Below are 22,473 nucleotides of genomic sequence, written 5' to 3'. Positions count from 1 at the left end.
TATTTTTCCCTTCCCTATCCTGTTGGCCAGATTTTTATTAGCTGCTAAATAAAGTTGCAAGCTGTTCAGGGCAAGGTCTGTCTTTACTTTCCATGGACCTTCAGTGTGTTCTGAGGTCAGAGCCTGCTATTCTGATTCTGGCATGTGCAGGATGTAAGCTGAGAACGAGGAGTTCTTCAAGCTTGTGGAAATTCTCTTTCCTTTCCAAATCTGGGTGCTTTTGAGAGTGTCAGCAATATTTGTTTGCTAAGAAACACTGCCAGCTCTTTCAGCCACCCTGGTGGGACTGGCCTGGCTCCAAGCAGCCTGGATGAGGTCATGAGCTCTGGAGTGACTGGATTCAGCATCTTACCTCTATGGAAACAGAACCTCACAATAGGAGAGACAACAAACAGACATCAGGAAGGAAATACCTGGTAAGAAAATAGTTTTCTCTCCTTAAACCCTGCTCTTCATTGTATTTCCACTGAATGGCCTAAACCTTTCAGTCCTTCCCCCTCTCCTCCATTTTTTGCAAAGGATCCAAGGTAGCAACAGCAGTGAGAGGGTGCAGGATGGTGGAGGCAGAGCTAGTGTCTGTACTGAAGTCACCACTACACAGCTGTGAAATTCTTTGTGTTTCACAGGTGTTTATTCATTTTTGTTGTATATTATCTTTCATCCTTTAAGCTGGCTCCTTCCCACATCCTATCTTTACCTCTAGTCAAAGCTCAGGAATTCACAAAACCTGATTATCAGTGTGCTGTTTCATGTGCTGTTTCAGGTCTGTGTCCAAATGCAAAACTTGTAGATGAGTTGTAGGCTAACTTTTCAAATGTCTCGATAGCATGTTGTGTGATTCAGCACCAATAATAATTTTGGTGCATATGCAATATAAACATTTTCCTTATTTTTAAATGAAGAAACAGATTTTTAAAATCACATGTCTAAATTAATCCAGCAGATCAGTGTGAAAACTCAGTTGAGGAACTGTTTCTCCAGGCACAGAGGCTTTGTATCACAGAGCATTCACTATTTATTAAGATTGTATAGATCTTTTACTTGATTCATAAATCTCTAAGAACAGGATAAGGCTATTCAGTTATTTTTAACTAGCAATGTACTATCATAGAGATATTGTAAATCAATTAAAAGTTTGACGTAACCCTCTGTGTTTTATTTGCAGTTACAATACAGAGCTGTAGGAGAAAATAAAGGCAGAAGAAAAGGATTGCATAAGGAGTTATTTACAGCTTTATCACTTACAGGCTTTTTACCTAAATATAATAGCAGTTCTTGTAGCTACAACAGCAGTGCCTCGAGAAGGAATAATTAGCTAAGCTAGTCATCAGCAAATGAATAGGTTTGCATAAATACTAAGCCCACACTCTTTGCTTTTGCTCATAGAGTCTGGCATCCTTGAGTCTCAGTGTGCCTGACTCTGAACCAGAGGAGGGGGAGGGCGGCAGGCTGGCTGACATTGGTTTTGGGAGGTCCTGTTCCCCCACATCAGTTTCTCTGGACTTCCAGAGAAACACCACCAGCTTATGGCAGCAGTGTTGGCCACACAACAACTGGGTGCTGTTTAATTATGCTGAGTGCCACTAACAGAACCAGCCACTATAAAATTTTATCTTGTCTTTGCATAAGATAGGTGCTCCATGCCTTAGGAGACAGGAGCAGGTATGGCCAATCCCACAGGTGATCTAGAGTCAGGCAAAGATGTGGAAGATCTGACAAAAAGCTTGGAGGAACTCCGTGAGAGCTCTAAGGAGCAGAGTGAGGAGGTGCTACTGCTTTCACACCTAGAACAGCATCATCATCTTGTCTCTATACTGAAGAGGAAAGTGAATGACACAGACAAATGCTGCAGATACCTGGAGCAGCTCAACATGGAGCTGGAGAAGCTGAGGGGAGAGGATGCTGTGAAAATTAAAACCCAGACCCAGGGTATTCAGTATTTGGTGGGGTGCTTCATGGATCTGGTCAAAAACCATGAAAAGATGATCCATTTCAAAAATGAACACAAAAAAAAGCACATGCAGCTGTGGGAGGAGAACAAGTGCCTGTGGCAGGACAGGGAAGCACTCTTCAGCCAGGCTGTGAGGGAGAAGGAAGCTGAAGTGCTCCAGCTGGCAGCCCAGGCCAGGAAGCTCTCACAGCAGTTATGCTCCTTGCAGGAGAAATATGCTTCTGAGAGGCACAGAGCCCAGGAGCGAGAGAAGGAGCTGCTGGAAGCTCAGAGCCAACAAGCAGATGCCTATGCCCAGGAAGTGGATTCACTGAAGAAGCAGCTGCAACTCCTATAGGAGAAGCACCAACAAGCTGCAGCAAGGGCTGAGCAGGCAGAGAGTCAGCAGAGGGCTCAGGGCAGTGAGCTTCAGGCCAAGCTGGAAAGGGCACATGAAGAGAAAGAGCAGCTACTGAACCTGGCCATGGAGAGCAGCAAAGCTCTGCAAGATAAGGAGCGGGAGATTGAGAAGCTGGAGGAGAAGCTAGAGACTGTGGAGGAAGGCATGCAGGGAGCAGGAAGGTGCCTCAAGAAGGAGGCAGCAGCAGTAGACAAAGAGCTGAAGGTTCAAGAGCTCCAAGGACAGCTAGAACACAGCAAACTGGCGTACAGTGAACTCCTGCTGCAGTTCAATGCTTACAGAAAGCACAGTATGGATTTACTACTAAAGAGAGAGCTCTGAATGTCAAACTCCGTCACTTTGTTGCATAACTGCATTTTTTTTCTCTGTTCTCCTCTCAACAGGTGCCTCTGTGGTAACAAACCCCTGAATTTTGTTCCTCTCCATGGGACCATCCTCTGGTTTCTTTATACTGTCCTCACCAGCTTAAACCCTCTTCCACTGACAGTTCTGCAGCCCTTTTGTCATTACGCCTTTCTGAAAGTAAATCACTACACTCTTAAATCTGAACATGGATCATTGAACTAGTCAAACCTGTGACATGAATGATTAGGGTGGAAAACAAAATATGAATTTGATTTATTTAGTGCTAACCTCTGCTGAATTATACGTTTGTTTGGTTGATTTTTTTTTTTTGTTAAAATAACTTTATTTTTCAAGATGACCAAAAGCTCAAACCCTTAGCCTTTTGTATTTGATTCTGCTTTGAAGTTCAACAGAGGCTCTGAGGCTCCAAGAAAGAAATCCTACCTTGCAATATCTCTGCAAGTCTCTAAATTCAGGAACTTAACAGGTAATCCAATAATATCATACAACAACTGATTCTCAAGCAAATTACTGTTTATAGTTTTCTAATAGTCTTACAGATTTCTGAAGTCATTTAAACCCTATTTAATGCCAGAGTAGTATTTATATCCCCATTCAGCTCAGAATAAATTGTCAAGTCTTTTGGATTATTTCAATCTGTTCTTTGGAATGGGACAATGTTCTAGATGTTCCACCAGGGTTTTTCTCCTGTTTTTATCTGTTTCCTGCAGATAAATATTAATGATACACTCTTCCATTTTGTGCATGTCTGGCAGCTTTTGACAATAAGAAAAATCTTTCCTGTCAGCACTGTGGGATCCAGAGACCTCCCACTCTCTCTTGCTGGTCTCCTAGGCAAGAAAGAAGATTTTTGCTGCTGAATTTCAGCTCCTCTTTTTAAGTCTCCAACAAAAAAAACCCAAACAACCCCCATAAGGGGCCAAACAGCATCCCCTAAATGGGCTGTAGGCAGCTGCCTCCAGTTCTTTGCCACATGCTTATGCCTGGAGATGACTCAATAATTTAGGAAATTGATTATTTCTTGGTCCTGAGTATCTATAAGCCACAGCACAGTATCAGAGTTATCTGTTGAGGCCATTTACAGAAGTGACTGGAAGCAGCAGGTCTGGAGGCCAGCGACCAGCTCGTCTCAAGGACTGGCTGAATCAGATGTGGTTTCTAACTCTGGTACAGGCTTCCCAGAGGAGCTGTGGATGACCCCACCCCTGGAAGTGTTCAGTGTGAGGTTGATAGGGCTCTGAGCAACCTGTGAAAGGTTTACCAGCTCAAGGCAGGCGGGTTGGAACTAGTGATTTTTAGGGTCCGTTTCAACCCAAACCATTTTGTGATTCTGACTACAAAGCAGCAGCTGCTAGCAGCCTTTCTTCTGAACTTCTCTGGACTGCCCTTGAACCCAGGCAAAGCCAGGTGAGAAGTATTGCTCTACTACCTGCTGTGTGATGAACCACAACATTTCTCCTGATCCTGGCTCCTACAAGTGTCATTCCACAGGTGTTTTATGGACCACATTCTCCTACTTTTTAACCATACTTCCCTGCTCTGAGGTGCCACCCCACACACACATTTCGTTAATCTCAGTGCTGGCAGCTACAGTGTAAACCCCAACTGACTCACGTTACATACAGGCTGTGCCCTTGGTCTGAGAGCTGGCTGCTCTGTTTGAATTAGTCCATTGGCAATGTGGAGCACCTGTATCCCTCTGCAAGGGACCCTGAGACCAGGTGTCTAAATACTCTAAATCTGGGCAGAGGACACTCGCTCGCTGGTGTGACAGAGCAGCCCCACAGGCCTCTGCCACAGCCATGGGCTGTGGTGGGAAAGACCCCACGTTCTGCACTCTTCAGGGACATCCCCCTTCCCACCCTTTGGCAACGGCTGAGTGTGAGAGACCTTCCCCCCTGCTGCCTCACACACAAACCCCTCGTCACTGCCCCCATTCCCTCCTTCCCTCCCCATCACTCACACTCGCCCCTCCTGCACACCCACATCCATTTCCTACACACCTCTCATCACCCAAACCACACACGTCTCCCCTCACACCCCCAGCCTCCCAGACCTGTCACCCTGCTGCCCACAAAAATCGGATTTGTTACCTGGTGTGCAACAAGCCAATAATTACACACGTGAGACATTTGTTTATTTCGGAGTTGCACAAACCTGGGTGCTCAGCGGTATTCCACAAATCAAACACTGACTATCAAAACTTTTTACTATTTATAGGTTTCAGCAAGCAAGGGAATTGGTGTTACAAGCTATCTAGTTCTTTTATTAATTGGTATTCTATCACTTGATGGTTCTCTCTTGCAAATTAGTTTGCATGCTCAAACTTTCTCTTTTTTTGGGGTCGGTGGTCCATGAGGTGGTAGATGGGATATCCCCCTGCTGGAACTATGTTTTACCCAGTCAGAACTGATTTAGCACAATTGCCCCATTGGGTTTATTAATTTATTCCTTATCGTGGGAGTTCTGCCCGATGTCCTTGTGGCCCGTAAATTCTGCATTCTTTGTGTCCACTATCAGCAGTACATCCTTCTTCCCTAGCTTTGTTACCCTCCCCCTAGCTCTGAGGTCATTGAAACACGTTGAGCCCTAAACCTTAAGAAGGCAATTCCAGTGACAATTCATTTGTCCTTCTAACACCTGGAGATCCCTTAGAGATTGTTGGCTGCTCGCTGTTTCATGGATCTCTCTTCTCGTTGTTTAGGTTTGAAAGTACACAAAGATCAAACGTCAAAGAACATCCTCTCTCAACAAAATCCTTACCTACTCCACGCTCAGTAACAGCTCCCCCCACCCCCTTCCCTCATTCCCAGACGCGGCTTTCCCGCGCGCGGGCGCAGTCGCGAGGCGCTTCCACCGCCCTCCCCCCGCGCCGCTTCCCGGCAGGCCCCGCGGCGGGAGCGCCGGGCCGCAGCCGAGCGCCGCCCGCTGCCCTCGGCCTCCGTTCCGTGCGCCGGGCCCTTCTCCCGCCGCTCCCGCCATGCGCCACAGCCTCACGCAGCTGCTGGCGGCCTCGGCCGGCGGGGCCAGCCCCTCGGGCGCCGTCTGGCCGCTGGCCGGAGCGGGGCAAGCCCCGAGAGGGCGGGATGGCGGCGGGGAAGGGGACCCGGGCCCCGCGCGGCCCAAACCGCAGCCGCCGCCGCGGCGGGAGCCCCCGGGCGCCTCGGAGCCGCGGCGGCAGGAGAAGGAGGCCGAGGCTCCCGGCGGCCCGCTGGAGGTGTGGGAGCAAGAGGACTGGTTCCCGGGGCTGGAGCTGGGAGACCTGCTGGAGGCGGCCCGGCCGGACTGGGACCTGGACGCGGAGCTGAGCGACTGCTTCTGTGGGGACCCGGAGCCGCTGCCCGCGCCGGGCAAGGGCCCGCGGCCGGCGGCGCCCGGGCGGAGGAGCGGCGGGGCCGGGAGTCGGCTGAAGGCGGCGGCGGCGGCGCGCTTGAACCGGCTGAAGAAGAAGCAGTACGTGCTGGGGCTGGAGAGCCGCCTGCAGGGCCTGGCTGCCGAGAACCGGCAGCTGCGGGACCGCAACCGCGGCCTGAGCCGCCGCCTGCGAGAGCTGGAGCGGGAGAGCAGCTACCTGCGGGCTGTGCTGGCGAACCAGAGCGCGCTGGGGCAGCTCTTGAGCCGCCTGGCCGGGACCCGCGCCGGCGGGCTGCAGCTCAGCACCAGCCTCTTCAGGGACACGGGCAGCCCCCGCCGCCAGCACCAGCATCTCCAGCCCGCCGGCGAGAGCAGCGACCACGACTACGCCCTGCCCAGCTCCCGGCCCCGCGGGCTGGAGGAGGAGGCGGCCGTGCCTGAGACGGAGGAGGAGTGGGCGGCCCCCGGCGGGATCTGCCTGCACGTGGACCGGGATCAGGTGTCGGTGGAGTTCTGCTCCATCTGTGCTCGGCGGGCAGCGGCCTCCTTCAAAATGTAGGGTCAAGTACCTGCTGCAAGTACTCGTGGGGTTCTCACCCGTCAGGGCCTCGCGTCGCGGCGGAGGAAGCAGGCGATGGTGCGGAGGAAAAGAATCCATACAGTGGTGATGGGGTGGTATTGGGGGAGATGCAAAGGAGGGGAACCTGGCGCTTACTTAAGTGGCCAGGGTAACAAAAATTCTCTCGAACGGCATGTTGGGAGCCAGACGGTGGCCTTGGTTTAAGGTCCTGTAAATCTGGCGTGTGGACGGTAGTGGTGTGAGCCTGTTTGGCGATGGGAGTCGCGCAGAGCTGTGTGCAGCAGTGCGACAGTGGTCGTGCAGACTGACGCGCGTGGTGCACACGCCGAGGTGCCGCCAGAGCCCGTTCGCAGCACTTGGGTGAAAAGATCATGCCGACTTGATGCATGAAGGTGTGCTCGGCTCCACTTCGCAGTAAAGATAATGCTGACTACCCGGTCTTGAGTCAGATAATGTCTAGCCTGCTTATCCTGAGGAGCCGAAAATGCTTGCTTAGAAAACCAAACAAAAACTCCATTATGACATCGTCACTGGACAGACTTAAGAAAATAGTAATGATCGGCAAAAGAAAGCATGCATATAAAATTGTACTGCATCTCAGTTATACATTACTATTAAAACCTCTCTGACAGTTTCTCTTTTAGGTGGTTGCCCTGCCAGGCTCCGTTGTGTAGGGGTTAAAGAACAGTCGTTTTCCACCTCGCAACCTGGTAAGGATCAATATATTCCCATAATGTGGTATCAGACAGCTTGCTTTGCTTATCCCAGTCTCTTGTAATGACTGGTTCAGAAAATTATTTCTCTGGTCCTTGGCCTACTCTGCCAAAATGTTTCTAGCTCTGGATGACAATTTATAGTAAAGGTTAAAATCACATCAGTCTCATTAGCTGTTTTCCTTTTTTCGTTTTTGAAACAACTACACTGGCTACATAGTAGCCAATATGGGAACTACATTTTGAATTTTAAAAAACTGCTCATGCATTTAAAATAGAAATTTCCTATTTAACCAAGTATCTGATGAGCAGAAAAAGGAAAATACGCTAATAAGGGGGATGTGAAACTTACAGCCTTTTATTACAGGGGACTGTCCCAAAAGTATAAGTAAATTGCTTTTTGAATGAAAAAAAGAAAATTAATTGGTGACCTGTTGGTTTAAAATGCTGTCTAGTAGTAGGGATGCACAGTACCATTCAAAAGCCCTTCTCTACTTGCTCTAATTCACAGTGTAGAGTTTTACCTGATGAAACAGCCTGAGCACTGGTTAAGTCACTGCAGAGGAATCCTCACATAGAGGAGTTGCTCATGCATGGACCTCTAAGGAGAATTAGGTTTGAAGAATCAGTGCATCGAAGTAACTCATTACTTTACCTTCCCATAAGTAAATCTGTGCCCATGCACACTGAAATTCCTATGTTACTTCAGAGTAGCTTTAAACTTTAAAAATATTGCATGTATATGCATGTGCTTAACTCTACTGTAGAGTTCTTAATTTAGCCTCTTACAGTATCCAGAAATCTATAACCTGATATAATTAAGCACAGTTTGGAGATAAGGAAATATGTATCTTGAGGCTAATGATATGAAAAAACGCTCCATAATTGCTCCTGAGATAGAAGGAGAAATAGTTTGACAAAAAAATAGTGTGTGTTTTCTTGTAGTAGTCAGTGTTTCTCCCTGTCACAGAAGATGAGTGGGTTCTTTTTTCAGTTGTATTATAATGTTTAGGTTGTTTAAATGTATGTCAGTGGGGGAAGAAGGATTGTGAAAATGATAATATGTAAAGTGAGGTTTCACAAAGAATACTTTCCTAAAACAGATTCTTTTTTTTTTTTTTAATTATGCTATTTAGTGTTTTTGTAGTCTTGTTTCTTAAAGCCTTAAATTTTGTGTTTAAGGCTAAGTAGGTGAAAGCATTTTCTCCGAGTCAATTGCTTTATTGGTGCTAGACCCTGTCACGTGTTCATCAGGAGAAAAGGAGTTTGATTTTTCTTTGTGAAACATCACTGTGTGATAAAGTATATGTGTATTTAGCATCCTTGTTTTTCTTTATGCTAAAGTGGATTCAGCTGTGTTGGGGCAGAAGAGACGGGACCAGCTGCTGGCCACATTTCCTGCTTTATTTTAAAAGGTAGTATAAGAAATGAGAATAAAGAGGTAACAGGGCTTTTGCTGTCTTTGGTTAAAAAAAAGAAGTTGAATGCTGGGATTATTTACTGTCATCCAAGATGATTTTTTTTTAAAAGGCAGTAGTCTATCAAACAGGTTTTACTCCACTGTATGCAGAATTCCATCTGTTCAGGGGATATTGCCAGCACAAAAGAGACTTAGTGGGATATGTGTGACCTTACACCTCTGCGGTGGCATCAACAGGGCTGTTCAAAGTTTCAGTCTTAACTTGGATAACTCTGCTGTAGCTTATGGGTTATACCAGTGAACAGGAGTCAGAGTTAACCACCAGGACCTGCACTGACTAGGATGCAAAATGGAAATAATTTAGATTCAACCTAATCTCAAGCTGCCTAGTTCAGACTTCATGAACGTGCTTTATTTTTCAGTTTAATGTGCTTGAGGAAAAGAGAAACACTAATTTAGCAAGCATGGGATGTTCCAGTGGCATTTTTATGGTTACTTCAGTGTAGGAGTGTTTTTTAAGTTAATTTAAATATGCATTCTTTCTTGTCGCATCACTGCTGAATGGCAGGGTCAGGGACAGTTCTTCTGGCCTCTGCTGTGAACCTGCACAATGCTCTGTTGTGACACGACCTGTGGCTGTGTCTGAGAGCAGCTGATTTTCTGACATACAAAATTATGTATTGTGGTACAAGAACAAGGTCAAGTCCCAAGAAAGTCAGTGGCTGCAGGCATTTCTAGTGCCTACTGAATCATATTTAAACCAAATAGAAGGGAGGAAGTTATTTGAAACTAACCAGCTGTACTATCTGTATGGTGTATTATTAATGTAGCTTTTTGAAGTGAAAGCCTTGAAATGACATAACTTAATACTTGAAAATATATTGTAAATGTTTCTTTGTAATTATGTGCCATTCAGATGAGAATACAATATCATAATAAAATCAGACTTGTTGATCTTTCAGTTTATGGGCTCAAATGTTTTTTCATCTTTTTCTTTTCATGAATGACTTGGTTCTTTTAAAAAAGTGGTAAAACAGAAAGGGGAAAATGTTGCTGCTATCTCTGGGTCATCAACTGGAAAACACAATAAAATGGATCAGGTTGTGCAGGAGAAATGTTCTTGCTCTTTGGAGGTAATTATGTGGTGAGGACAACACAAAAGTGTTATTCCTTGAACTGCAGATAGAGCTGTACTTCTGAGCATCAGCACTTCTTGTATTTCGTAGTTGTTCTTAATTTTTTTATTAATATGGATATGTTTGATCAGTATACCGTGGAGGAGTAAAATAGTTACATAAACCCTCCTGTGGTTTATTGGCATCTTCCTCCTTTCTGTTCTGTTTTTAGGCTCTGAAGTTTCATGACTGGTTAATTACATGGTGTTGAATCACAATCTTTGATCAAATTGCTATTTCCACCCCTAAACACTGGAGTGAGTGTTAAAAACAAAAGTTGACAGTGCTGAAAGGACAGAACATTTTCATGGCTCCAGAGTGGGCAGTGCACTGTATGTTCAGATTTCTGTTCATCTTAAATGCTTTATTTGCAGAGGACAGTTTAAAATAGTGCACTGGCTTGCTAGCATGAGGGAATTCTAGTGAAAGTGGTCTGCAGCTTGATAAAAAGGAGAATTTCACAAAAAATACTGCATAAAAATGTAAAAGCATACAAACATGCTCTGCCTTTTTGGCCTCTAATTGTAGAAAATACCCTGTTCAGCAGTGAAACGTGTTTGGTAAATTGTATGTACCACAGAACCAAGTGCTGCCAGTGTTCAGCTGCACAGCTGTGCTACCTGCATTTACCCTTTTTGTCTTCTCAACAGAGTCACTTGAAGACTATTTAGCGTTTAAATAAGAAACAATTTCATGCTCAGTTCTCCTTTAGTCTTTTGGAGTTTGATTTTGGTGCTGTGGCTCTTGGTAATATTCTAAATTAACTTCTCTTTCCTCTGAAGAGCTTTGCAGCATCCGGGAGTTAAAAACAAATCGGTGTTTCTGCAATCTGTAGCTGCCTGGAGAGATGATATCAAAGGAAATGCAGGGAGCCATGTTCCAGCACTTGGCATTTCCAGATAGTCAGATTTCTCATGCCATTTGTCAAAATTTTAATCAGTTTTCCCTGTGAAACATAGGGATCTTTGGCAAAATCCAAAGGCCCTTTGAACATTTACTGATTTTTAAAATGCTGTGTGTTCTGGAGTTTGTAGTTAAGGAGGTTTTCTGCTGGAATCTGCAATATTCTGGCTATTGGGCTGTATTACTGTTAGTTACACTGTAAAATGTCTGAAGGATATGTTAGGTATGGGAGCTGTTCAAAGGACTCTGTTTAAAGAACACCCTCTGCAAAAATTGCATGTTACCAGCTGCTGATTCTACATTTTCCCACCCAGTTTAAGTGGGATATGCAGATGTGGAGAAATAACTCTGCCTGTGCTCATTAGCAGGAGGATGCCAAGGGCAGGACTTGCACGTGTACCAGGAGGATTTGCAGGAGAAGTAGCATACATTGTAATGTGGAGACAGCATTTAGAATGGTGCATCTGCAAGAAAAAAAGTGGAGCTTTTTTAGTATTTCTCTTGGCTCTTATCTGTAGCTGTTCTTGGCATTCTTTTGGCCATAGCTGAGACTTGCAGTAGCCTGAAGTCCTTTCTGTGGGATATGTAGCTGTGCCTGGCTTGTTTCCACCACAATGTGGAAGAAAGGATCCAGCTGACACCTGCTGTCACTCAGTGTTTGTGGAGAGTGTATTACAGTTGCCAGAGGCCAAGGACTGGTTCTTGGGGGTTGTAGGAGATAGGTCATATCCTGTATGAAACAGGAATGGAAGGAACATTCCCAGATTCCTGTGCAGACACTCCTCCACATGCATGCATGTCAGAAGTGGGATAGTGTCTTGGTGTCCTGTGGAATTCTGAAACAATTTCAGACTTTATTGGTTGACTTCTGAGAACAGTTCTTCCCCTCAATAGTTTGAGAAGTACAGAGGCTGTAGCTGAAGTTCCTTGTTCACAAACACACCGACTTTCTAGTCTCAGGAGCGTTCAGCTGACCTTTGATGTGACTAGTTAAAGTACGTGCCTGCAATCTGTGTTCATCAGTGATGCTGGAAAAAATATCAGTCTTTGCAACTTACTAAAAATGTTGAGAAATATAACTTTTTTTTTTTTTTTTAATATACAATCTTCACCTTTCACTTCAAGAAATGAGTATCTAAAAGGATGTGGTTTGTCCAGGTCAGACCACTAAATATCAGAACATGCATTTTGGTGACTGAGGATAATTATCACTTCAATTTATACCACAATGAAAGTAGTAGTATATGGAAGGGAAGGTCCTTTTGAATCTCACCCTTTAATAAGCACTGGAATCTGTTTAGAGTATTTTAACTATATAATGTTAAACATTTGCAATAAGCATTGAGCCAATCATTGTCATTCTTCAAGATACTATTGCACAATAACACATTTATTTTATGTTTTTATTATCACAGGTAAGTGGTTCTGTTGGTTTAAGTCTGATGGCTTCCGGAGATATGACAATTCTCTGTCATGTAAAATACTTGGTCCATGGGAATCTCCAGTCGGGGTGATTAAGGTAAGGCCAAGCTGTCTGGGTGCAGACCAGGATGGGAACACCACATGACACAGCAACACTCTGAATCAAGAAAACTAAATGATCTCTACCTAACAACAAACAGGAGTCTGTATTGCTGCTGCTCCTGGGTATAGATAAAGAATGTGTCATGTTCCTGCTGTAATGACCCATTTTTAAGGAAAAGGTAGATAAAGATGATGAAACTCCTTCAACATATTTTCATCAGCATTACAGCATAAATTTTAACCCCTTTCAATTAAAGGTCTCAATGCTGAATTCTTAATTCTCATTAATAAATATATCCATGTGCATCAGGGGATGCTAGAATTTTACTGAAGTGACTGTTGACCAGTAACTGTACAGCTTTTACAGCCAGAGAACCATTTAGGTTTGGAAAAGACCCCCAGGACCATGGAGTCCAACCTTTCACTCATCACCAGCTCCTTGACTAGACCATGGCACTGAGTGCCACATCCAGTGGCACTTGATCACCTCTAGGGATGGTGACTCCTGCCACCTCCTGGGCAGTCCATTCCAATGCTTAACAAGCCTTTCTGAAACGAAATTCCTCCTGATGTTCAACCTGAAACTTCCCTAGCACCATTTGAGGCCGTTTCCTCTTGTTCTGTCACTTTTTCCCTGGGAGAAGGCGCCAACCCCCACCTACAGCAGGTTAAGACCATACAGCAGATTGAGAGTATTGCTTCTGTAGAAGAATTCCTGAATTGGCTCTCAGACTGCAGAATACACTAAGGACACCTCGGACATTTTATATTGCTCTAGAACATACAGCCACCAATGTGAAGACACACCCAACTCAAATGCATTACTCTTGGACATAGCTGAGATATCCCAGTAATGGCACCAGCCCTCAAAGGCCTCTGACACAGCCCCATCCTTCTGGAAAAGACTTAATTCCAAGGCAAAATGGTTGCAAAGCTAAAGGCTGTTTTTTTGATATGCTGGGAAGCCTGACAGGACTATCACTCCTGATTGCTCTGTGATAAAAGTGTTCTCTACAGTGTGACACATCCAACAGTGTAAAAGAGGTAATCTTGTGACAAAAGTTTTGTCCTAGCAGAATGGAGAAAAGGGAGAAAAATACTCAGATTTTGAGTAGATCTCTAGTAAAACCTTGCCTTGATCTGCCCCCTTTTGGTTGTAGGTTTTATGGGTTTTGTGGTTTGATTTTGGCGGGGTTTTTTTTGTTTGTTTTGTTTGTTTTTGGTGTTGCTTTGTTTTGTTTTTTAAATAAATCTCTATGGTTTGTATGGTTTGCATTATGAAGGAAAAAACCTCTTTTTCAAGAATACTAATTTTTTACAGCTTCTAAAAGTTGTAGCATCACCTTAGAACCAAACATTAAGCAGGGACTATAAATGCTTTATTTACTCCCATTTCCAAAGCAACACACCTGTCTGCTATTCAGGTGTATACACTAAACTGGATCTAATGAAAAGTTTAACTTGCATTTAAGTTCAAAACTTAAAAAATGCCAGTGCAGAGACTGTTTTTGTACTAAAAATACACAGCAACACTTCTCTTTCTTGTTTATTATGGTTACTTATCCAAGGCAATTGAGAAGTTGCTTTACTTCATTCAGGTAGCTCTTCAGGATCCCTGCTACTGTTCATCTGCAGTAGCATTTTGATATATATTCCGTGCTGTTTGGTGGCAAGATATAATCCAGTCAGAGCCTGTACCAGTATACCCAGACTCATCTTTCTAAAGACAGGCTGAGAAGTTGTGAGCCAGTAGCGCAACAGATTTTCTTTCCCTGGCAAGGGAGTTGACATATACCTAAACAAAAGAAACAGTGGTGGAATTTTTTTTCCATGCAAGTGTCAAGATTTAACATAAATATTTATGTAGATAGTAATTTTCTCTTCCTTCTCCTATGTTAAATTCGCTTGGTGGGACTGAGGTCTCTGCATAAGTGCTTTAAAAAAACCTGACCGTGTGCTGGGTCTCACCAAGCCTCGCCCTGCCCCTGTTGTGCTCTGAACTACACAGAGCGACACCTGTCAGGGACTCTGGCTCCCGGGCACTGCCCAGGGTCACTGAGGTCTCTTGGCTGTGCAGCCACCTTCAGTGGTGACAGGACGGCAGCCACTGCTGCACACACCCAGGCACAGCCTGGGAGACTTGTAAGGCTCCTGCTAAACACCAGGACTTCCCAAAGGATCACTTTGCAGATCTGATTTCACTTTGGTGTAGCTCTTACAAATTTCATTTTGTATTAGATGACCTTAACATATATCTCCTTCCACATTCTAAATGTCTACAAGAAGAAAAGTGTGCACAGATCAAATATCTACAGAATTTACACTGGGAGCTGAACATTTAACCCATGGATACATTTCTATCAATACACTGTAGATAAGACATACCTGGCTGCAAGGCTTGCGTTCAAGGGGATAGCCAGGAAAATGGGATAGAAACCACCCACAACAGCACCTACTAATCCTCCTCTGATCACAGCACAGACCTCGCAGTTCAGCTGACCTGCATGGCAAACCATATTTCACTGCCAATATCCACACATGCTCCACCACATCCATTTATAAGCTGAGTGCAAGAACCTGAAAACAGGCTCTTGACAGAAACTTCCAAGCTGTACAGGTATGCAAAAAAATATAAAGGAGGACTATTAAAAAACAACAACAAAGCCCAAAACAACAACAGAAACAGTCCCAAAACAAAAACTGAGACAAAACCAGAAACAATCACTCCCACTCCAACCTATGAGGAATTTTATCATTTGAAACCTGACCTTCAAATGAAATTGTACAGATGGGGGGAAAGTGAACGACTTTGCTGCAATCACTTTTACATGACTGAGAGAAAAATGCTGAAAATAAGTAATGTGTAAAATAATTTTTTTTTTAGAAATACATATAAATATTTAAAAATATATATAAATATGTATTTCCTTTCCCACTCCACTTTGAGAACTCACTGCTGTCCAATGCATTCTGTTTTTCAAACTCTGCTTTACAAACTGAGGTTTTTTAAGACCACAACAGTTTAGGAGCAGTGTTCTGCAAGGAGAAAAACTCCTCTAGTGTTACATTGTGTGCAGAAAGTAAAGCCCTTTCAAAAAAAAAAAAAAGAGAAAGGAATGAAAAAGTTTTTACCTGAAAATAAAGGGTCATGCACAAAAGTTTCATAAATTGCTGCCGTTGAAAGAAATGGAATAACAGCCATTGGCATAGCAGACACCAGGGAAGCCTTCCTGACATGTAGGATGCTCCTGAAGAAATTATTTGCTGCTAAGCCACATAAGCTTGAATTTGCTGCTAGGAAGTATTGTCCATGATTACAGAGGTTCCTGTGAAAGAAGGGAAATTGTTTCAGCAACTGAGAACTGTAAAAAAGTTTTGCTTAGTCAACACTACAATTCTCTTCTGAAAATCCTGCAGCAAGGGGTAAAGAGATGTAAATCACTCACTGGTGCAAAATGGAGAGTAACTACTTTCAAAAGCAGCCAGTGCAGCATCCTTTGTTGTATACCTGAGTTTACACACACTTCAAGAGTGAAGTGACAGGTTGAGAAGCCTTTGCTACCATTTTTCCCCCCATTATTATAGTTAATGGAAACTTCACTAAAGCTCTCCTAATAAACATGTTTTTAAGGATAATGTTTTCTGAAAAGAAATGAGGAAATATAATAAAATGTATAATTTTAAAAAGTCAAGTCAATCTACTTACTCTTCTACATTTTAATGTTTTGAGTAGTATTGAGCACTACGGAAAAGATTTCAGAGATGTACTTGCTGATCTTGTGAAATACTTAAAACACTAAAAATGTCAGACATCAAGGACACCAACTATTGCTTGTTTTGAATAGGAAAATTCAAATTTTACCTTTGCAATCACAGGCTGTAAAATACAGGCGAACACATCAATAAATACAGAGGACGAAGATTAAAATTTTAGCAGCATATTTAAGTACCCAAACCAGAGCAAATTAATATACTCAGGACCAACAGAATCTACTTAGTGAGGTACAGAACTGCTACACTGCACAAAAGAAAAGGAAAGGAGGATGGAAGAGGTGGGGTTTGGGGTTTTTTGTTTGTTTGAGCTCCCTAGTGTCAAACACAAGTGCTTGGGTAAACAGGAACTCTCACTTTGACTGCAGTGTGCTTGCCCTTCCTACCCAGACATCAGTGAGCTCCCCTCTGGATACAAGCTCTAAGTCCTGCCAGTGACTGGCAGCTACTTCTTTCCAAGGCCCAGCAATCCATAAGTCCAGAGTTTCTATCCAGACATTACCAGATCACTACGGAGTATCTGCCTCCCCTGCTCTTCTGGGGAAGGAGGAGTTTTGGAGGCTGAACATGAGGGCAGCAGATCCTACACAAAGTTGCAGCCTTTGCTTTCTCACCTGTGTGGGGAGGCCCTGTGTTACTACCAGCAGTTTGTTTAGCCAGCCATTTAGTCCTATTTAAAAAAATATAAATAAAATAAGCTTCTGATTACTCTTATTTCTAAAAAATTTATCCAAGCTGATACACACATGCAAATGGCTCATAACAGAACCAGCTCAGGTCCAGAAAGGTTTTGCAGTGACATGCAGTATCACAAACCAAAAGGTCATTTGTGAGGCCCAGAAGGCATTTAGCTGGCTCTGTGCTGTACAGAACCCTGCTGGAGAGCCTGCAGGACTCCAGCTGACTCCTCCACCACCACCTGGACACCTTAGTCTCGCCTTCCTGAAACAGGGAGCAGTGCAGAATGAAATGCAGAAACCAGCAGGTTGATGCTCACTCAGTGAGCTGGCCCCAGGCCAGCTCTGCTGGACACAAGATGACTCCAGCAGAATCACATTTCGGTTTCCTAGAAAAATTTTTAGCTGTAGCACAGGACTGTGAGAATGCTCAGCCAGTCAGGGCTGATCAGCCATTGCAGAACCCTCAGCACTGGGGAGCACATGCCAGAAACCAGCTGAGCAGGACCAGAGCCAGCACTCAAATAACCATATTGAAAAAACATAAACCAAGTCTTCTGTTCTGGACGATAACAAGCATCTTCACAATTAACTAATTTTGTAACTGCAAGGAGAATTTGTAATACAAGAATAAGGAAAAAGAAAAGCCTCCAGGACTTGAAATCTTTGATGCACTTATCTTCATTTATTTTACCAGCACTTACTGATCTGCTTTAGGAAGCTCATTGAACATCTTTTGTATGATTTCCATCCGCTTAAATCTTTCCAGAATTAGTCTTTTCTGTGGAGAATCCAGTTCAAGAAACTCTCTTCCTGTCATCTTGAAGTTCTGGATCATAAGGAAAAAAACCCCATATGTTATATAGCCCCAGTATAAATCAAATAAACATTTAGACTCTTTGCCACAAATACATTCCCTGTTTTGCATGGCTATATTCCAGATTTAAATTGACTTAACAGTCAAACAGACCTGTAAGAAAAAACCCCAACCAAATAAATCAGAAAGCTTACAGCTGCAGTGGATTTGTGTGGCAAGGTTTTGGTAGCAGGGGGGATGCAAAGGTGGCTTCTGAGATGCCAGGAGCTCCCCGTGTCTGACAGAGTCTGTTCCATCTGGCTCCAAGACAGACCTGCTGCTGGCCATGTCTAAGCCCATGGCCACACTACAGTGATGGTGTGTGTGGGGAAGTTAAAAAAGGGTAAAAACTGGTGCAAAACAGTAGCTGGAAAAGAACAGTGAGAACATGTGAGAGGAGCAGCCCTGCAGACCCTACCCCAACCAAATAAATCAGAAAGCTTACAGCTGCAGTGGATTTGTGTGGCAAGGTTTTGGTAGCAGGGGGGATGCAAAGGTGGCTTCTGAGATGCCAGGAGCTCCCCGTGTCTGACAGAGTCTGTTCCATCTGGCTCCAAGACAGACCTGCTGCTGGCCATGTCTAAGCCCATGGCCACACTACAGTGATGGTGTGTGTGGGGAAGTTAAAAAAGGGTAAAAACTGGTGCAAAACAGTAGCTGGAAAAGAACAGTGAGAACATGTGAGAGGAGCAGCCCTGCAGACCCTAAGGTCAGTGCAGGAGGGGCAGGAGGTGCTGGAGCTGAGATCCCCTGCAGCCTGTGGTGCAGCCCATGGTGAGGCAGCTGTGCCCCTGCAGCCTGTGGAGCTCCAAAGGGGAGCACAGATCCCCCTGCAGCCCCTGGAGGATCCCATGCCAGAGCAGCTGGATGCCCAGAGGAGGCCATGACCCATGGGAAGCCTATGCTGGAGCAGGCTCTGGCAGGATATATGGCCACATGGGGAGAGGAACCCAAGCTGGAGTGGGTTCCTGGCAGGACCCGTGAGCCCATGGGGAACCCACAGTGGAACAGCGACCGCTGCTGAAGGACTGACCCCTGTGGAATGGGCCCACACGGGAGGAGCTCACAGAGAACTGCAGCCTGTGGAAGGACTCCTGTTGGGGAAGTCTGTGGAGAACCGTCTCCCGTGGAAGGGACCACGCACTGGAAAAGAGTGCAAGGAGGAAGGAGTGGTAGAGACAACACGTGATGAACTGACTACAACCCCCATTCCCTGTCTCCCTGCACTTCTAAGAGGGAGGAGGACATAGAGAAAAATGGCAGTGAAGGGAGGGGTGGAGGGAAGGTGTTTTAAGAATCTGGCTTTACTTCTCACTACCCTGTTCTGATTTGATTGACAGTATATTCAATTTCCCCACAGTTTCCTGTTTTGACTGTAATGGTAATTGGCGAGTGATCTCCCTGTCCTGACCACAACCCCTGAGCTTTTATTCACACTTTCTCCTGTTCTGCTGAGGGGGGTGGAAAGCGGTAAGAGCGTCTTGGTGCCACCTGAGGCCAACCCTTCACAACAGCTCTTGATTACACTTGGAGTTCAGTGATTCAAGTGCTTCTTTTCCTACACGTTTTACTGCAGAGGAAATTCTCCCAGACTTACTTTGCCAATCATACTTACCTTAAGTTGCTATTATAACGTGAAGGCTGTGTCCTAAGCCCTACCTACGGGACTGAGCCCGGTTCGGTTCGGGCTTGGCAGGAGCCGAGGAAGCGGCAGGATGTCACCGGGAGCGCTTCAGGCCGCCCGAGGAGGGTCCCCAAACCTGTGCTTTGGGATCCCACAGACAGCACGTCACGGAGCTGTAAGCACCCCCTCTCCCTGAGCATTGCACATTCGTCTCTCCCTGAGCCTTGCGCGCCGCCGGAGGCAGAGGGAGCCCTCCCAAAGCCCCGGGCCCGGCTCGGGTCAGAACCCTCAAGCCGGGAAATTGCGGCTCGACCCCGACCTTCAAACCCCACGGCTGCCACTGGCTGCCCCCGCACCGCGCGAACCCTCCCGGCCTCCCCGCCGGGCTCAGGCTCCGACCTTGAGCCGTACAGACGGACACGGCCCCGCCGCCCTCACCGAGCCGCTCCCGCCGCCTACAACATGGCTCCTCCCACCTCACGTCCTCCCCGTGGGCGCCGCCATCTTGCTCGCTCACATGATCAGGACCTTCAGAGGCCGCCTGTGATTGGACCGTTGGCCGCCGGCCCAGCATGGCGGCCGCCAATTGGCCGCGGGCCGGCGGGCGGGGCCCGGCGCTGGTTGCCGGGGCGGCGGATGGCGGCGGCGGCTCCTCGATGGCGGCGGGACTGAGCGTGGATCCTGCAGCGGCGGCCGGGACGCGGGGACTCCCCCTTCGGTGCGGGGAGGCCCAGTCCTCGGGGTAACCCGCTGACCCCCTCCCCTCAGCCCGCGCCCCTTCCCCGCTTGCCCCCTCGCAAAGCCCGCTGCCCCCTTCCCTCGCCACCGGCTCCTTTGTGCTCCCTCCCCGTCCCGCCCCCTTCGAACACCCCTCGCCCCGGCTGCGTCTCGCTTCGCCCCACCTCCAACCCCTCCCTCATCCCCTCGGCTCCTGCAGCCCCGGGGGGCGTTGTCCTGTTGTCCCTCAGCAGCCCCGGGGGGAATTGTCCCCGTCCGTAAAGGCGGGCTGGCTCCGCCAGTTCACCTGCATCCATCGCGGTCCCCCAGGCAGCCCCTGTGTCGTGTTTGGCCTCGGAAAGCAGCAGGCGGAACCCTTTGGGTTCGAGGGAACCGGGGACGGGGGCGTGGGGAGGGGATGAAGGGGGACAGCCCCCGAGTCCCTGGCCGCGGGACGAGCAGATCCCGGCTGCAGATCCGAGAGCAAAGCAGAGCCGCCCCTGCCCAGGGCTCCCGTCTCCCCGGGGCGGTGATGCACAGCCGAGCCCCGCCATGTGCGCCGCAGCTCCTCGTCCGCGCGGGAAGGGAAGCGTTCCCTGCTTGTCCGCCCTTCTCAGACTTTTCCTTAACCAAGTAGATGAGGAAAATCTATCCCGTTTCTGTTTCTCTTTTTGTTTTTCCAGAAAAAGGGGGAGAGAGAGAGAGGCTGATACTGAAGCCAACCAGCTGCGCTTCTGAGTGGGAAACTCCGGACTGATCTCATGGCTTGCTTTTTATTTCATTAATACTTCATTATCTCTGAAAATGAACCTTTTGTGAAGCTCTTCTCCTAACTCTCCTTATTCCTCTTTCACGAGGTGGCTGCTGCTGTGCGAGGGAAGGAATGGCATGAAGTAAATGACTCCAGTATAAAAAGCAATCTGCTTTGCCCAAGTGCCCAGTGGGCAGCACTGTCACTTTAATAATTCCAGGTCAAGGGATTGCTTTCCTCGTTTTCAATCCTCTCTTTTAATACATGGGAGGATCAGAGGGACATTAAAGACCGTAAGGCTGGGTGGCTTGCAGATAATAAAAATGAAAGTGTCTGCCCAGTGACTTCTGTTGGGTAAGAGGGTGATATTTGAAGGCTCTTGTCTGGTGAGGAAAAAGGGATCTTTTCAGTCTGCTGTGTAGTCACCTAATACATAGCTAGCAAAATTAATTCAAGAAGTGAAAGAGCTTAAAGAGGCGCTTTGGATTGTTTTTGTCTTCCTCCTTATTTGGATTACTTGGGCGTTTTTGTCCTGCAAATAATATGTTTTTGAGCATGTACAGGTGGAGTATTGAGACAGCTGCCTAGAGATGGACTGTGCCTTAATTGTATTGCATAAAATCTTTTAATTTTCAAACTTTGCTGCCAGAAGAGGAGTTATAATAAGGTTTTATATTGCCAAGGAACGTTTGCTCTTGTATTTTTATAGAGTCAAATATATTTTAAAGAAATTGAAAGCATCTCTTTAAAAAGAATCAAAAAGCTTCTTCCCCCCCCCCCCTTTTATTTTTTCTTTTTTGTGGAGAGCATCGCAAGTCCAACCCAAGGGAACAGCAAGTATTCATAGAAATGAAGATTGAAGCTGCATTTCCTTACTGAACTGTAAAAGTGTTCTGCAATAGATAGTCAGTTCCTGACCTTGCAGAGTGTTCCAGTAGTACTTCGTTAGTACCTGTAAATAAGTGCTTGCAACCAGATTCAGAAGTAGGAAGAAGAATGCCAGTCAAGAAGAAAGGTGGGCTATGAAGCTTCATATCTCATATTGCATCTTCATTGTGTTAGATTGTTGATTTCTAGTACTTAACCATTTCAAATTAAAAATGCTTTAATGGGGAATGGAAATCGTTTTTCTTTTGCACTGAAAATGGGAGAAAAATCTGTGCACTTACAATAATAATTTTTAAAAGTAACTTTATGCTATGTTTTAAGATTTACGTCAAATTTGGCCTCAAATTTTTTTTTGTAAAAATCAGCTGGTCGAGATTTTGAGCAGGCACCAAGAGAAAAGCTTGATGTTTAATTTTGTGAGAAGCCTCTCTTACAAACGCTAATAAATTTGAAAAGTTTAATAGTTTAATCTGTTATCTGTTTGTGACGTTTGGCAGATAAACATCAATTATCAGTAGCAGCATAAATAAATAACAGAGTTTCAAGGCTGATTTTAAAACCAAGTTATGAGAGCTGTGTTTTGAAGGTGATTTGAACGTGATTTTTTTTTTTTAATGTGATGTTAATTAGCTTGAATTTCCTTGCTTTGGTACAATATAAAACTACTGTCTTTAAGGCTGTAGTATGGCAACATTTAAGAAAAGACAAACAGCCTTACATTTGGCCTCTTCTCACCTCAAGTTTGTGTTTGCAGCTTTGGAAAATGTGACTTCCAGTGTTCAGACAACAATTGGGAAGTATAT

At 45.5% G+C, this 22,473-nt stretch overlaps 4 protein-coding genes across 7 annotated transcripts in view; 3 read left to right on the top strand and 1 right to left on the bottom strand.

Moving 5' to 3' along the window:
* Positions 1–1,664: 1,664 nt before the first annotated feature.
* On the top strand, positions 1,665–2,701 carry CCDC89 (coiled-coil domain containing 89). The gene is given in 2 exon segments (XM_041483673.1): positions 1,665–2,652; positions 2,655–2,701. Coding segments are annotated over 2 exon segments (1,035 nt in total).
* Positions 2,702–5,595: 2,894 nt separating this feature from the next.
* On the top strand, positions 5,596–13,755 carry CREBZF (CREB/ATF bZIP transcription factor). Of its 3 annotated transcripts, none has more exons than XM_041483672.1 (3): positions 5,596–7,361; positions 8,709–8,779; positions 12,278–13,755. In XM_041483672.1, exon 1 carries the CDS (start codon positions 5,698–5,700, stop codon positions 6,628–6,630), a length of 933 nt encoding a protein of 310 aa, XP_041339606.1. In that variant the 5' UTR covers positions 5,596–5,697; the 3' UTR covers positions 6,631–7,361; positions 8,709–8,779; positions 12,278–13,755. The 3 variants fall into 3 exon arrangements, with proteins under 3 accessions (XP_041339606.1, XP_041339605.1, XP_041339604.1); XM_041483671.1 differs by lacking the exon at positions 12,278–13,755 and having other exon boundaries at positions 5,596–6,708; positions 7,284–7,361; positions 8,709–12,261; XM_041483670.1 differs by lacking the exon at positions 12,278–13,755 and having other exon boundaries at positions 8,709–12,261.
* Positions 13,756–13,891: 136 nt separating this feature from the next.
* LOC121362290 (transmembrane protein 126A-like) lies at positions 13,892–19,903 on the bottom strand. Of its 2 annotated transcripts, none has more exons than XM_041483667.1 (6): positions 19,714–19,903; positions 19,368–19,450; positions 17,539–17,666; positions 15,519–15,712; positions 14,772–14,886; positions 13,892–14,181 (listed from the first exon to the last, which is right to left on the bottom strand). In XM_041483667.1, the coding sequence occupies exons 1-6, from the start codon at positions 19,886–19,888 to the stop codon at positions 13,977–13,979; spliced, it is 900 nt and encodes a 299-aa protein (XP_041339601.1). In that variant the 5' UTR covers positions 19,889–19,903; the 3' UTR covers positions 13,892–13,976. The 2 variants fall into 2 exon arrangements, with proteins under 2 accessions (XP_041339601.1, XP_041339602.1); XM_041483668.1 differs by having other exon boundaries at positions 19,753–19,903.
* A 14-nt stretch (positions 19,904–19,917) lies between these two features.
* DLG2 (discs large MAGUK scaffold protein 2) overlaps positions 19,918–22,473 on the top strand; it is a 973,962-nt gene continuing 971,406 nt past the window's right edge. The window contains exons 1-2 of the mRNA XM_041483662.1: positions 19,918–20,056; positions 20,715–21,797. Of these exons, the coding sequence (XP_041339596.1) occupies positions 21,779–21,797 (19 nt within the window). The 5' untranslated portion in view covers positions 19,918–20,056; positions 20,715–21,778. The remainder of the gene's footprint in view (positions 20,057–20,714; positions 21,798–22,473) is intronic.

The sequence above is a fragment of the Pyrgilauda ruficollis genome, unplaced genomic scaffold, assembly GCF_017590135.1.
Source record: "Pyrgilauda ruficollis isolate IOZ18807 unplaced genomic scaffold, ASM1759013v1 scaffold60, whole genome shotgun sequence".
Taxonomy (NCBI): domain Eukaryota; kingdom Metazoa; phylum Chordata; class Aves; order Passeriformes; family Passeridae; genus Pyrgilauda; species Pyrgilauda ruficollis.
The sequence above is the reverse complement of the archived record's forward strand: the minus strand, read 5'-3'. Positions and strand labels throughout refer to the sequence as shown.

What these genes read in the sequence shown, in the direction of transcription:
- CREBZF (XM_041483672.1), top strand. Translation starts at nt 5,698, where the DNA reads ATGCGCCACAGCCTCACGCAGCTGCTGGCGGCCTCGGCCGGCGGGGCC.
- LOC121362290 (XM_041483667.1), bottom strand. Translation starts at nt 19,888, where the DNA reads ATGCTGGGCCGGCGGCCAACGGTCCAATCACAGGCGGCCTCTGAAGGT. An exon ending in GAGCTTCCTAAAGCAGATCA is followed by an intron (nt 15,713 to 17,538) that starts GTAAGTGCTGGT and finishes CTTCTTTCACAG; the next exon opens with GAACCTCTGTAATCATGGAC. An exon ending in AACGCAAGCCTTGCAGCCAG is followed by an intron (nt 14,182 to 14,771) that starts GTATGTCTTATC and finishes TCTTTTGTTTAG; the next exon opens with GTATATGTCAACTCCCTTGC.